The sequence below is a fragment of the Amblyomma americanum genome, chromosome 1 (assembly GCF_052857255.1).
Source record: "Amblyomma americanum isolate KBUSLIRL-KWMA chromosome 1, ASM5285725v1, whole genome shotgun sequence".
In the NCBI taxonomy this organism is placed as follows: domain Eukaryota; kingdom Metazoa; phylum Arthropoda; class Arachnida; order Ixodida; family Ixodidae; genus Amblyomma; species Amblyomma americanum.
Window position 1 is genome coordinate 259467635 of NC_135497.1, and position 12276 is coordinate 259479910.

The window sequence follows — 12276 nt, forward strand, 5'->3', positions numbered from 1 at the left end:
TCTGCGACTTTTGATTAATTGATCCGCATATATTACCACTCCAGAACACGAATTTATTATTAGTGCTAGCTTATTTCGTTTTTTTTTTCGTACATTAAAAAATTGAAGCCGCTGTTACTGTAGTGTAACACGGAATTCCGCGACAGCTAGTGCACAACTTAAATACTGCAAGGCCACCTGTCAGAAACGCCTCCTGCAGCATAGAGCGGCAAGGAGTATACCTACAGAACGATAGACGACGACCATGCACAGAACCGCACCCAAAGGAGTTGCCCCGGAATAGCTTGTGAAACGTCTTCGAGAATCACCTGGCTTCCGCTTGCCTCAGATGTCTCCCTGCTTCGGCTTGTGCAGCCCACACAGTGGGATGTTGACACTGAAACCTCTTTGTATCAGCGTCGGCGGCATGCATTGCAGGGTTTTCAAGCCGCGTCCTATTTGCTGTGGCTTCAGCGGCACGTATTGCAAGGTCATGACGCCAACGCTTATTAGGCTCGCATTCTGCTGCACGTGCGGGGTATTGGGCTTGCCGTTTTCTTTAACAACCTCGAGCACAGCGTGACGCTTGTGCCGCAGTAGTCTGTCACCACCGGCATTCCCATCGCATATGAGAGACGGAAGGCTACGCAGCCAATAGGCCAGCCTGTGCGCACATGCTGGAGCGAGCCTGCATGTGCCACGCACGTGCCCATGAAAGTCCGGGGCACGCATTCCGTCTCATATGCACGCCTCTTTCGCAGGAACGCGTGACGCGAGTATCGCCGAGACCGAGATCTCACGGTTTCAGGCCCTAACAGGCCCCAAAAGACCACGCACTTGACATTGCAGTCTGTAGGTGTGGAAAACGGCTCAGCTAAAACACTTTTCAGCCACCCACTGCGGGCCACTGCAGCCAGGTTATTCATGTTGGCACTACGTTGGTGGCCTACTTTTAGCCAGTGTTAGGTCAGTGCTGATACCAAAGGTTTGGCCAAGTTCAGCAACCGCCCAGCAGACTGGCCAGGAACATGAGGCCCATGCTGTGACAAGCTCTTCTATCTTTTAGGCTCCGAGCCTGACTGGTAGCGTCAACGCTGGAATTCCAGCCCGTTCCATGCTGGCACTATACCACAAGCCCGTCGACCGAGCCGGTACATCAACACAACGTCCACAGGAGCTGGAAAAAAGTAATAGAAATGTGGTGCAGTTAGGCGCACAAGTGCAGAACGACCTTGTCGTACGCGGTTTCTTCTCCGCTACATTTAATTTTTCCACAAAATATTGTCAGCTAGCGCTATGCGTGAGGTCCAATGTTTTCATGCACTTGGAAAACCGGAATAAATTCAATGGTAGTGATGGGGTACAAGGTAGCGCGCTACTGACGAGATGAGCCAGTGTGTGCAACCAGTGCCTCCTGGTACAATTGCCTAACCACGTGCCGCTTGAAGCACAAGCTGCCGCAGAAGCGCTGCTGCAATCTCATCCATTTGAGCGAGGCGTCCTACGCCGCACCAACGCTCGCTACATTCCTGCCGCATGACGATTACGTGGACCACTAGGATAACCAAAATTATAGTGCCCGCTAGCGTGATGGCTGCAGTCACCAAGGCAACGGCTGCATAGGTTAGGCCTTGTAGCTCACCTGCATCTTCCCGGTGAAGAGCAAATAGGAAATGTAGGGAGCTTTGGCTCAGGCATCCTATGAGGGAGAGACACATTATGGGCAGCTCTTGCAGTGGGTGATTCGGAGTTCTTATTTGCACAGTGGACGTCTTGAACGTCATTCCAAAGAACTAGCCCATTGTGCTTCTTCCATAGAAGACATATCGCTTACTCCCCGCACTTAGATTCTGCCCCGGTGTTCTTTGGGCAGGCCGCGTAGGCCCAAAGGTGAAAGACTTAAACGGCAATGAGAACGAAAAGAACCCACAGACCAAATGATCGCAAAAGCTCTTTAATGCAGATAACATGAACAAAGTACAGCCGGCGTACGTCGCTACCGCGACACTTGCATCAACGCGACCACCTGGCACAAGCAAATAGAAGCAAGTAGAGCATACAGAGGACACAAGCACCAAATCAGGCGTACACAGAATCGTCGTGGAGGCAAATCAAAATGATTTGCCTCGCCGAAAGAATACCGCCTGACGGCTGGTAGCGCACAGTACTTTAGGTCACACTAAGCGACTCGAAAAAAAATTTGGCGGGCCGCTACGCCACTCGGGTGTTCTTCCGCGAGCACTGACGCTTCAGCGCACGTTTTCTCATTCCAACTTCACATGAAGGAAACCAAGAACTGGTCGACGGGTCCTCGGGCTTCCCATCTTAACACCCAATACACATCTGCGACACTTTGGGCATTGCATGCGAACGCTAATCAGACCTGCATACGACTTGGCAAGAGCTACACAGACTGCCACAAACTGCGTCCAGGAGTTTAGTCATTTGTGCCGCGCGACAATGCAAAGACGTGCCTGACACCGACTGCGAGCAAATTCGAATTTTGTCACTGGCGGTGAATTCACCATCAGAATAGAATGAGATATCTACGCAGTAGACATGTATGCATACAGACAAGCACGCATCAACGTATATGCCCACAGTTCACATCTGATAGATGTGCGCCAAGGCGTACTACAATTGAGTAACGCGGGAGTATTGAGTTTGGCAAAAACAGCCCCGGGTTCCACAGAGACAAAGAAGCTTGTGGTGGAAACTTTTCTTCAGTTGCTCTTGTTTTGGAGTGCTCAATGAGCATCAGGGAAGGTGGGGCGGTATAGGCGATTGCAATTGATGCGCCAGTCTTTTGACATGGGAGCAGCCTCAAAGGGAGTGTCTCCAACACTATAAGCACACATTTACATCTGCAGCGTCCCAACGTATGCTGTTTACAAATGCTGCAAAGCACATACCAGGGCGGTATCGCATCTTACCCTCCATCAGCTGTAACCTTCAGAATGTCTGCAAGTTCCAGGTTACGACTACAAGCATCACACCTCATACTATGTAAAATGCCCTACCTGCTTTTATCGCAGGTCTTAAGGCGCAAAACGTGCCAAGCCTCTCTGAAGAAAGCATAAGCCACCTTCAAGACACATCACAAAGTATGGCAAATCTAGTGTCAGCAGGCCAGACAAAGCGCTTCTTGTCCATTGTAGCCCGTTTGTGCACCATTCTTGCGTCCTTTATTCACACGTTCACTGTGGCTGCGATTTTCGGAGCCCAATCCTGTGCGTCGTGGTCCACCGATTAAATTTTCTTGGATGCAGCACGGCTCACCAGTAAGCTAATGGCGACGCCGGATTCCTTAAACCGCCAACAAGTGGCAACAGCAACCCAGCATGTGTGTTTTTCGCAGGCTGTGCAAAAAATCTCAGCTGACCCAGGGCTTTGGCAGCGCGGGCTGGACATTATTTTTCTTTCTTTTTCTCTGCTCACACTAATATATGTCCCAGGGCTTCATCGTGTGACCCAGTATTCGTGGTCGCAAAGCATGAATAAATGGCGTGACCCATCAGTGACCCACGACGCAGTTAACGGGTTGAATACGGGCACAAATAAAGACTCGACAGTTTTGGCCTACTGCAGCAGCACGCCAGTGAAGCACCCCAGTTTTGTTTACTGACGTGAAGCAGGTCTATGCACTGCGCATTTCTTTGCTGTATATTCTGTCGCACAAGCAGCCGAAGTCATGTGGTTAATCTCGACGCAAATCATAGGTGGAGTGACCGACTTTTTTTTACAGAACCTTCGTATTTGCGGATTACAGAGCCTCAAGAATGACTGTAGCAAAGGGGGAAACGGGTAAGGCAGCGCGATAAGATGTGCAGCACTCAAGCGGACAAGTCTCGACGCCCACCGGATGGCATAGCGAAAATCGGTGGTCTCTTCCCGCTTCGCAAAAGCTGGCCACGCGGGTTTTCTTAAAGAAAATGCCACAAAAAAAAGCATTGGGCCAGGTACTGCTGGCAGAAAAATAGCCACCAGGAACACTGCGCAACTCATAAGAATTAAAAAAAGGAGAGATATATCGCCAGACTATGCAGGAAACAAAAAAATGAGAACACGTCATCCCTAAACACACTGTAATTCAATGCCCAAAATGACACTCACACGGCAAGAAAGTTGGCAGATATCTGAACATTTTAGGAGACCAGAAATGCAAGCACAAGCAGTTCTATCTAGACCTGTTCACTTGCAACCACCAATCACAAATCCTGCACTTCCGTTCCTTAGTTATTTAAAGCAAAATGGCAATTGAGGTTGATGTTGTTGATGTTAATGGAAAAGTTGCTCTAAGGGAAGTTAATACGGCAAATATCAAATATAAGTCCTACAGTTCTAAACACTGGGTGTTTGTACGAAGAATAAGAAATTTTCAAAAACCAGGCTTTTTAATATAAAATAACCGCTACTTCGCGACCACGCTGGCAGCACTGGTGGACGGGATAAGACGTGTGAGATAAGTTGGTTGCTACGGTGACTAATTAAATCTGCTAATTACCTCAAGTTGAACAGTTGGCATTTGGTTTCAATTAACATACTGTAACGGGCCATCGGTGCATCGAATATCAATTATTAGTGCGAAACATTCATATGATCATCAGAGCTGAGCAAAAACCTTGTTTCTGCACCTTGCATCTTGCTTGTGCATCCTGCTTATGCACCACTCGTTGCCACAGCAACTGTAACAGCAAGCAGGAAGAATTTTGCCCGGCTCACTCCCGAAATTTTACCTTGGCCGATATGGACCAAATCGACGGCCAGCTATAATTGGGCGTGCCCGACACAGTGGCGACTTCCAAATTTGACCCAAGTCATTTGCAAAAATTTGGCCCAGGCCGCCCCCGAAAAAGTAGTTTACAGCTTTGAGATTTGCACCATCGCGTTGCTATGGTGTCGCTTGTGACGTCATCGTTTACGGCACTGAGCTTTCGCACGTCAAACATCGATTTAAGCGGAGTTAAACCCCGGCTAATTCTTTAGATGTCAGGAAATGTAATTGCCCTTGGCCCTAGGCCCGAGGAATTTCGGCTATTCAGACGCATCGGAAGAGCCACGCCATTGGCGGAGCCACGCCCACGGGATCACCTAGCTCGGAGCATACGCATCATACTACTCGCGCTCTTTCCCCCTAGCAAGGCTGGATGCGACGCACCACCAGGAAGAAGAGAGGTGAGCGTGGCTATGCACGCTTTGCAGCCATCGCACCCCTTTTCCGTGTGCCAGGACAGTTGAAGTTGCTTGCACCATATCGCCCACGGCTGATAATTGATATCAGATGGACCGACGGACTGCTACAAGTTGATAATTACAACCAAACGCCTGACTGCTATAAATAAAGAGTCCACGGAAATTTGTTAATTCTCATACGTTGAATTACCGATCAGTCATTTCATGGCATCTTCCAATAGCGTCGCCATGATCGTGAGGGAATGATTATTTTATCTCATAAAACCGATTTTTTGAAAATTACTTAGTCTTCGCGTAAACACCCGATATATATATATATATATATATATATATATATATATATATATAAAGCCATGAAAATTAGAATCATAACACAAAAGCTAAAATCCAACTTATTCAGCACATGGCTTTTCTTGTGGTTCGCCTGACATGAAATAATACGCATTGCAACAAGAATGGCAAGTAAACCAGTAGTCTCAGAAAACGGCTTCTACACATACAAAGCACACCCAAGAAACATGAACCAAGCTTTCAGAACCACAACAGGTCACTTTTGGTTGAAGGCATAATATTTCTTGCTGATGCCGGGGTGCCCACAGTAGTACTTTTGTGCTTGAAGTTAAGCACGAATTAGGTAAAGTAAGAAAAAAAAAAGTGGTATACAGTGCTACTGTGGTTAACACTCTACGACCTTGTTTTGGCGAAAAAATTTTTTCCCGTGCCATGGCTGCTATCTTAAGACCGTGAATTAAAGCAAAAAATTAAAGAAAAAATCTGTAGGAAATTAAATTTTTGACGCATGACTATGAAATTTTTTTCATGTGAATAAAAGACAGTGTGGTTTATATATGACGAGTTAAACTCGTTTCATTTATCCCAAAATAGGAAGCACCGAAAAAAGCACAAAACCACGATACTTTTAATTTTTCTATTAACTTTTATGTTCTCACAGAAGTCATCTTAATTTTTTTTCTCACATTCTGAAGAACTCAAATAAGCCGATGAAAGTGCTTGCGCAAGGAATCTAAAGAATATAAAAAAATCCTTAACATGGAAAAAAAAATTTGCGGCATATTCAGCCATCAACTGCATAGCGAGATGGTCCAATAAAAACATGAAAAGTAGTATATTGCACGGTACCATTCAGTGGGGTCTATTTCAAGAAGTTTAACCAGAATGCTTGTTTTAAGCAAGAAAATGATTTTACATGTTGAGCAACCGCACCCTACTCTGGCAATACACCGTACTCGCTCTTCACTGCAGTGCATGCAGCCACCGGAAATAAGAAGACACAGAACCAGCGCTCCACTGCCCATATGTGACTATGCGCTAAGCTTGCACAACCTGCTCAAGGGCACGATTGCAAAAAAAAAATCACAGACTACCCGTCATCGAGAGAAGATTTAAGCATGAAATGCGGTGCAGGAACGGCTCGTAGATATATACAGACAGCTGCACTCGAGTCTTGGGGAGCGTCCCACATCAGCTGCTTTTCTTTCCTAAGCTTTCCTTCACGAGTGAGAGCTCGCTCAGCTTTCTTTGCCACCTTTCACGTATGGCGACCAGAGCGACTAGACCTGGTTACAGGCCGTGCATATGGATGGCGCCACGGGACCTGTCACCAATGTGCACATTAAGTAATGACGGCAACTCACGTGCCGATGTCGCCTCGCTCATCAAGTGCCACTAGGACTGTGCGTGCGCATATAGAGCTGCAGGGCCGAACTCTCCTTCACGCCGCACGTTGGCTTTTACCGCCACAGGACATGAAAACGTTGCTCTTGACACATGCGCTGCTCCGGCGGACGCGCAGCAAGTAGGCATCAGGGGCGGGTGAACTGAAGGCTTCGCCAATGTTCGTTTAGGTTCAGCTCAGTGTTCTCCTCCGCGGTCGGATGGCAAGCGAAGTGAAAAATGTTTCACGGGATCAAGTCGTTATGCCGCGAGCAAAACAGAATTTCAGTGGCTAAGTGGGGTCTGCTCTTCCGTCCGTTTGGCAGAGCTCACGGACTGAAACATATCAAGGAGTCATTGCAGTACTCCTTCTCTACACAGAGGTTAAATACTTCCTCTTTGCCCTCAGCTGTTTATATAAGTGGAGAAAAATCTCGATGTTGTTGTAGCTCTCTGTGTGCCGGAAGAAATTATTCATGAAAAAGATATTGAACAAACTGGGTGGCTTGAAAAAGCAGTATCTTTGAAAGGAACACGTGCATTTCATTACATCAAGCCTTCATCACACTCAGTTATGCACGCTGGACTCAGTCGTCCTCGGTGACCCACGAGTTTCGAATGTCGAAACATAAAAATGAGCGCGCCAACCGGCCTTTAAACACCCCAGCATCCAGTGCATCCACTTGCGAGCAGCGTGAAATCACCAGGAATCACAAGAGTACTGCACGTGTATCGCCAGGTGTATACACTGCACGTGTATCGCCAGAGTAGGGCGTGTGTGCTCAACATGCAAAAATTTTTTGCTCGCTTAAAACAAAAAGCGTTCCAAATAAACTTCCCGAAATAAATGCCACCTTTAATGCCACGTACTACCTTTCATATATTTACTTGGACCACCTCCCTATGCAATTGGGTTGGTTAAGTTTTATGGGGTTTAACATACCAGAGTGAATCGGGCTATGAGGGACACCGTAGTGGAGGGCTCCGGATAATTTCAACCATCTGTGGTTGTTTAACGTGCACTCACGTCGCACAATACATGGACCTCTAACATTTCACCTCCATCGAAATGCGACAACTACGGTCATGATCAAACCTGCATCATTCGGTTCAGCAGCCGAGCACCGTAAGCACTGAGCACTGCGGTGCCTCACTATGCAATTGACGGCTATTTTCTCCCAGTTTAAATTTTCTTTTGCTGTGCTTTACCTTCCTTGCACTCCGAAGCATTTTTACTAAATTCCTTCACTTCCGCAGAATGCGAGAAAACAGCAACTCCTGTGAGAACATTAAATTAAAAAATTCAGAGAACCAAGAGCCATTAATTTTCCAGTGCTTCATATTTGGGGAAAATGAAACAAATTCATTTCAAGTCTATATAAAAGTACAATTTTAGTCACGTGAAAAAAATGTCAGTCGTGAGTGAAAAATTTTTACTAGGTTCTGCTATAATTCGCAAACTTGAGATGGTGGCCAAGGCACGAAAAATTTATTTTTTTTTTGCCAAAAGCCACCTGGGAAAGTTTTTGCCACAGCAGCATCATGCACCATCATTTCTTTTCAAAGAAATCGATTACGGTCCAGCCGATATGCATTTTCCTCAACAGGAAGTTAGTACAGTGTTAAAAAAATAGAACGGATGCCTGCAGTTTTGTACTAGCCATTACAAGGATGCTTTTAAGAACTGCAATGAAAGTGTGAAATCCTCATGGAATGTGCAACATCTGTTGGCCCAATTTGAACACCTTTCTACTCAACAGCCACACTTATTGACCAATATGCTAAAGTGGTGCCAGCAAACTGGAGTTTTGTACACATTTACACATAACAAATGCTGTATTGTTAAATGGACCTTCCCTTCCCAAAAAAAGTTTAAGTACATCCTTCTGTGCAGTGCAGCTTTCAGTATTTAAAATTGTAGCAAATTAAAACCGAGGTTTATGAGGGCAGCAGCACAAAAGACGGGGACGAAAGAAAGAACACAGGATCAGCACTTTTGCGCTGCTACCATCCAGAATCTATTACTAACTCGCCAGTTTAGCAATTGTATACAATGGAGGCACCTGTTTTTTTTTTTTAAGATCAATGTGTCTTCAACAATTCATTCCATATTCATTACTCTGCGATGCTGCTGATGGAACTAAGCATTCGTTATAAAACATTATGCCTTCATCTACTATTCAAATTGAACTGCAATGTCTTATACCAATATATATTGTATCCCTCAATTTCTTGGTGATATATGCTGACTGTCAAAGCAAAAATCAGCAACATGTTTTAAAACAGAAGTTACAGGTCACAGATATTAAAGTAGAGCAAACAGGCATGTGTTTTACAATATACTAATTTAATTAAATCATTATTATAATTAACTATTTAACACCTTGGACTATGCGAAAAGTTTTCACCTGAAAAGATGGACCTCTAAAAGAAACCTCGAATGGCCATTATTCAAAGGTAACTTTGTCCGAACATTTACACACTATTGATGAAAATGCACAAAACCCCAGAGAACTAGATCTGTGCAGCTCACACATTGATAACAAATTCTGCTGCATGAATATAGGTGCCCCACATCATTGGCGAGTATGAAAGCATTGCCAGATGGTTTAAAACTACTCTTACTCCAAACATTTGGTTTTTACACAATTTCTTCACAAAACAACAAACATCTGAACAATAAAGCTATCCTAATAAAAACTGTCACATCTGTTTTCACTTGACACTTTTACAGCTTGCCGATTCAAATTGTATACATTTAACATTTTATTTAAACTGATTCATCCATGAACAGTGAATTAATGATACTCTTGCTTGTTCTGGGTGGCTGTTAACAATACTGCTTTAGTTTCATCTCTGCAGGCTGTACTTTATTAAACTTTTAGCTTGCACGAGACAGAACACACTTCAAGTATACAATCTGTCCTGTAAACTAAAGCCTGAGACAAAGCCTGGAAAAAAGTCAGAAGAATACAGAAGTACAATACCACCATAACTTTACTCATCTGAACAGCAAGGTTTGGTGCAACAAAAATTAGTGCACAAAAAAAGGCCTTCTTTATGCCAATTAAAAGCTATAACAAAAAATACGGCAGTGAAGTAGTCACTGATCATCTTATTACTTTTTATTCACTACTCCACACTAACATGTCGCTAAATGGCATCGACAGATAGCTACTTTTGTGCCACAGCAGCATAAAATTTAATCTAGAGTGGCTCGCATGACTAGGCACATTGGTTGAGATACTGCAGAGTTTTCTGCTCCTTTGCTGCCTTGTTAGCAGTATCCACAAGCACTCTCATAGATGTGGTAGTGTCTTCAGACCACAAAAAAGTGTTTGCCTGAGCACTTCTACGTGGCACCAAAAAAGTTCACAGAATTAAGACAGAATCATCCATATTTATGACAGCATTGCTAAATTTCTGTGCCAAAGCACCAAAATTAGCAACAAGGGGAGGACAGGCAACTTCAGAAAGCCAACCTCTACAGAAGGCAGCAGTATCCAAATTCAAATCGTCATGAGTGTCCTCTACTTACATTTCGCAATCCTAGTGTTGCCACTACGCTGAGGTGCTCAAAAGCTGATAAATTGTTAAAATGATGCTTTTCAAACTTAACTGGTATAGGATAGAAATTGCAATATATTGGGCTTGGAGTGTAAACACTATGCCAGTGCATTTCCGCCCATGAAAGACTACACATTAAAACCACCTGTCAGTTCTCAAGCCACTTTTCCTGCACTTTAAAGAAATAGCCAGGGCTACTCTGTACAAAGCAGTTTCTTCTCAGCTGCATGCTTGTTTAACTACGAATGCCAAAGAAAAATAAAAGTAAAGCACAAGACTTTCCGGTACTTAAAATAAAATGAAGTAAATCTACCCATCATGAAACAAAAATTTATTAAATTAGATAAATTCACCACTCAAAAACAGTTCCTCTGCAACAAAAGGCTCTGAATCAAAACTCTGAAAGAAATTATTGCATGCTGGAAATAACAGACATGTTCTTTATAAGATTTGCTCGTCAACTATCTCTGTACCATATTTATAATTATAAGAAAAATCGGCCCTGGCATTAGTATAAAACCAGTGAAGGGCAATTAGAAAATTTTCCAATTTTTCAGCATTAAAACTCGACTAGAGAGCTCTGCATATTTTAAAAAACATCAATGCTGCAAAATACGCAGACAAATAGATGCCAAAATAGAGTTGCCAGAAATATGCTTATGTGGGAAGTCTTAGAAAGCTAACATTTACAAAAACTTGTAAGTAAAAAAATAAGATAATGCATATACAAGCAGGCAGATACCTTGTTACAGACTACAGATTTAAGCAATGAATTTACAGCATCACTCGGAGTGAAAATGTTGAACCACGGTGCGCACCGGCAGCTTCAAGAGTTCCGCACTATTATCGGCACTGCAAAAAGAAAAACAGAAAGACACAACATACACTTTCTTAAATGACTAACGCTGCAATAGACTAACACACCATGGTAAAGTAGAATGCACATGAAAACGCTCAAGGCGTTCCTTGTGCTATATTAAGAAGTTCAGTCAATACAATGGACTCCAGTGGAGGCTTATGAATTTCAAGCATATGAACCCAGCAGTAAGTATTCAAGCAGTTTTGCAAGCCACAATCGCCTTGGTGCTTAATACCTGGGAGTAATTCGAAATGCCTTGGCGGGGCCTTTGTCCACTATCAATTTAGCCCACCTGGAGTCCACTATAAAATATTAATTTAGACCACCTGAAGTTCTTTAAGGTGCGCCGGAATCGCAGCACACATGGGCATCAACATACAAAAAAAAACCTACTGTGCACACATGCTGTTAAACATAAGGTTAGCGTCAGTGCAAGCGTCCTTTATATATTACGCAACCGTCCAAAAAAAGTGTGCTTTTACTAATCTATGTACACAGTGGAAAATCAATACAAAATTTGAGTGGGCATTTCTTCATGCTAAAGGTCATCGCTGCTTGCCACCCAACCAGTGCGCCACAAATCAGCATCAATGGTACACGCAGCCCCTTCCAGCCATCTAGGACGGACATATGCAACTGCTCCACCAAGCTACCTTCGCAAAGCTTTTTCTTCTTATCCTGGGACCCCTTCCTTCTTCAAGTGGCAATGCAGTCAACAAAGGCAGCACTGAAGTCACAAGATTTAAAAGACTGGTGCACCCCATCACAACTCAGTGGGCTCACGAACAGTGCTTTGAGCAGCAGGGCTTACGCACTGCCTTACTTCATGCCACAGGTCACCGCCACTTGTCACCCGGCCAGAGCCTCACTGACTGGCATCAACGATACACGCAGCCTCTTCCATCCATCTGGGTCGGATATGTGCACCTGCTCTGCCAAGTCACCATGACAAAGCTTCTTCTTATCCTGGGACCACTTCCCTCTTCGAGCGGCAACGCAGTGGA

The 12276-nt window shown here is 44.3% G+C and overlaps 1 protein-coding gene across 2 annotated transcripts in view; it reads right to left on the reverse strand.

Moving 5' to 3' along the window:
- Window positions 1-10727: 10727 nt before the first annotated feature.
- LOC144114998 (vesicle-associated membrane protein 4-like) overlaps window positions 10728-12276 on the reverse strand; it is a 40776-nt gene continuing 39227 nt past the window's right edge. Inside the window, exon 8 of one of the 2 annotated variants that reach the window (XM_077649108.1) lies at window positions 10728-11265. In XM_077649108.1, the coding sequence (XP_077505234.1) occupies window positions 11240-11265 (26 nt within the window). In that variant the 3' untranslated portion in view covers window positions 10728-11239. The remainder of the gene's footprint in view (window positions 11266-12276) is intronic. The other variant, XM_077649109.1, reaches the window with a different exon arrangement.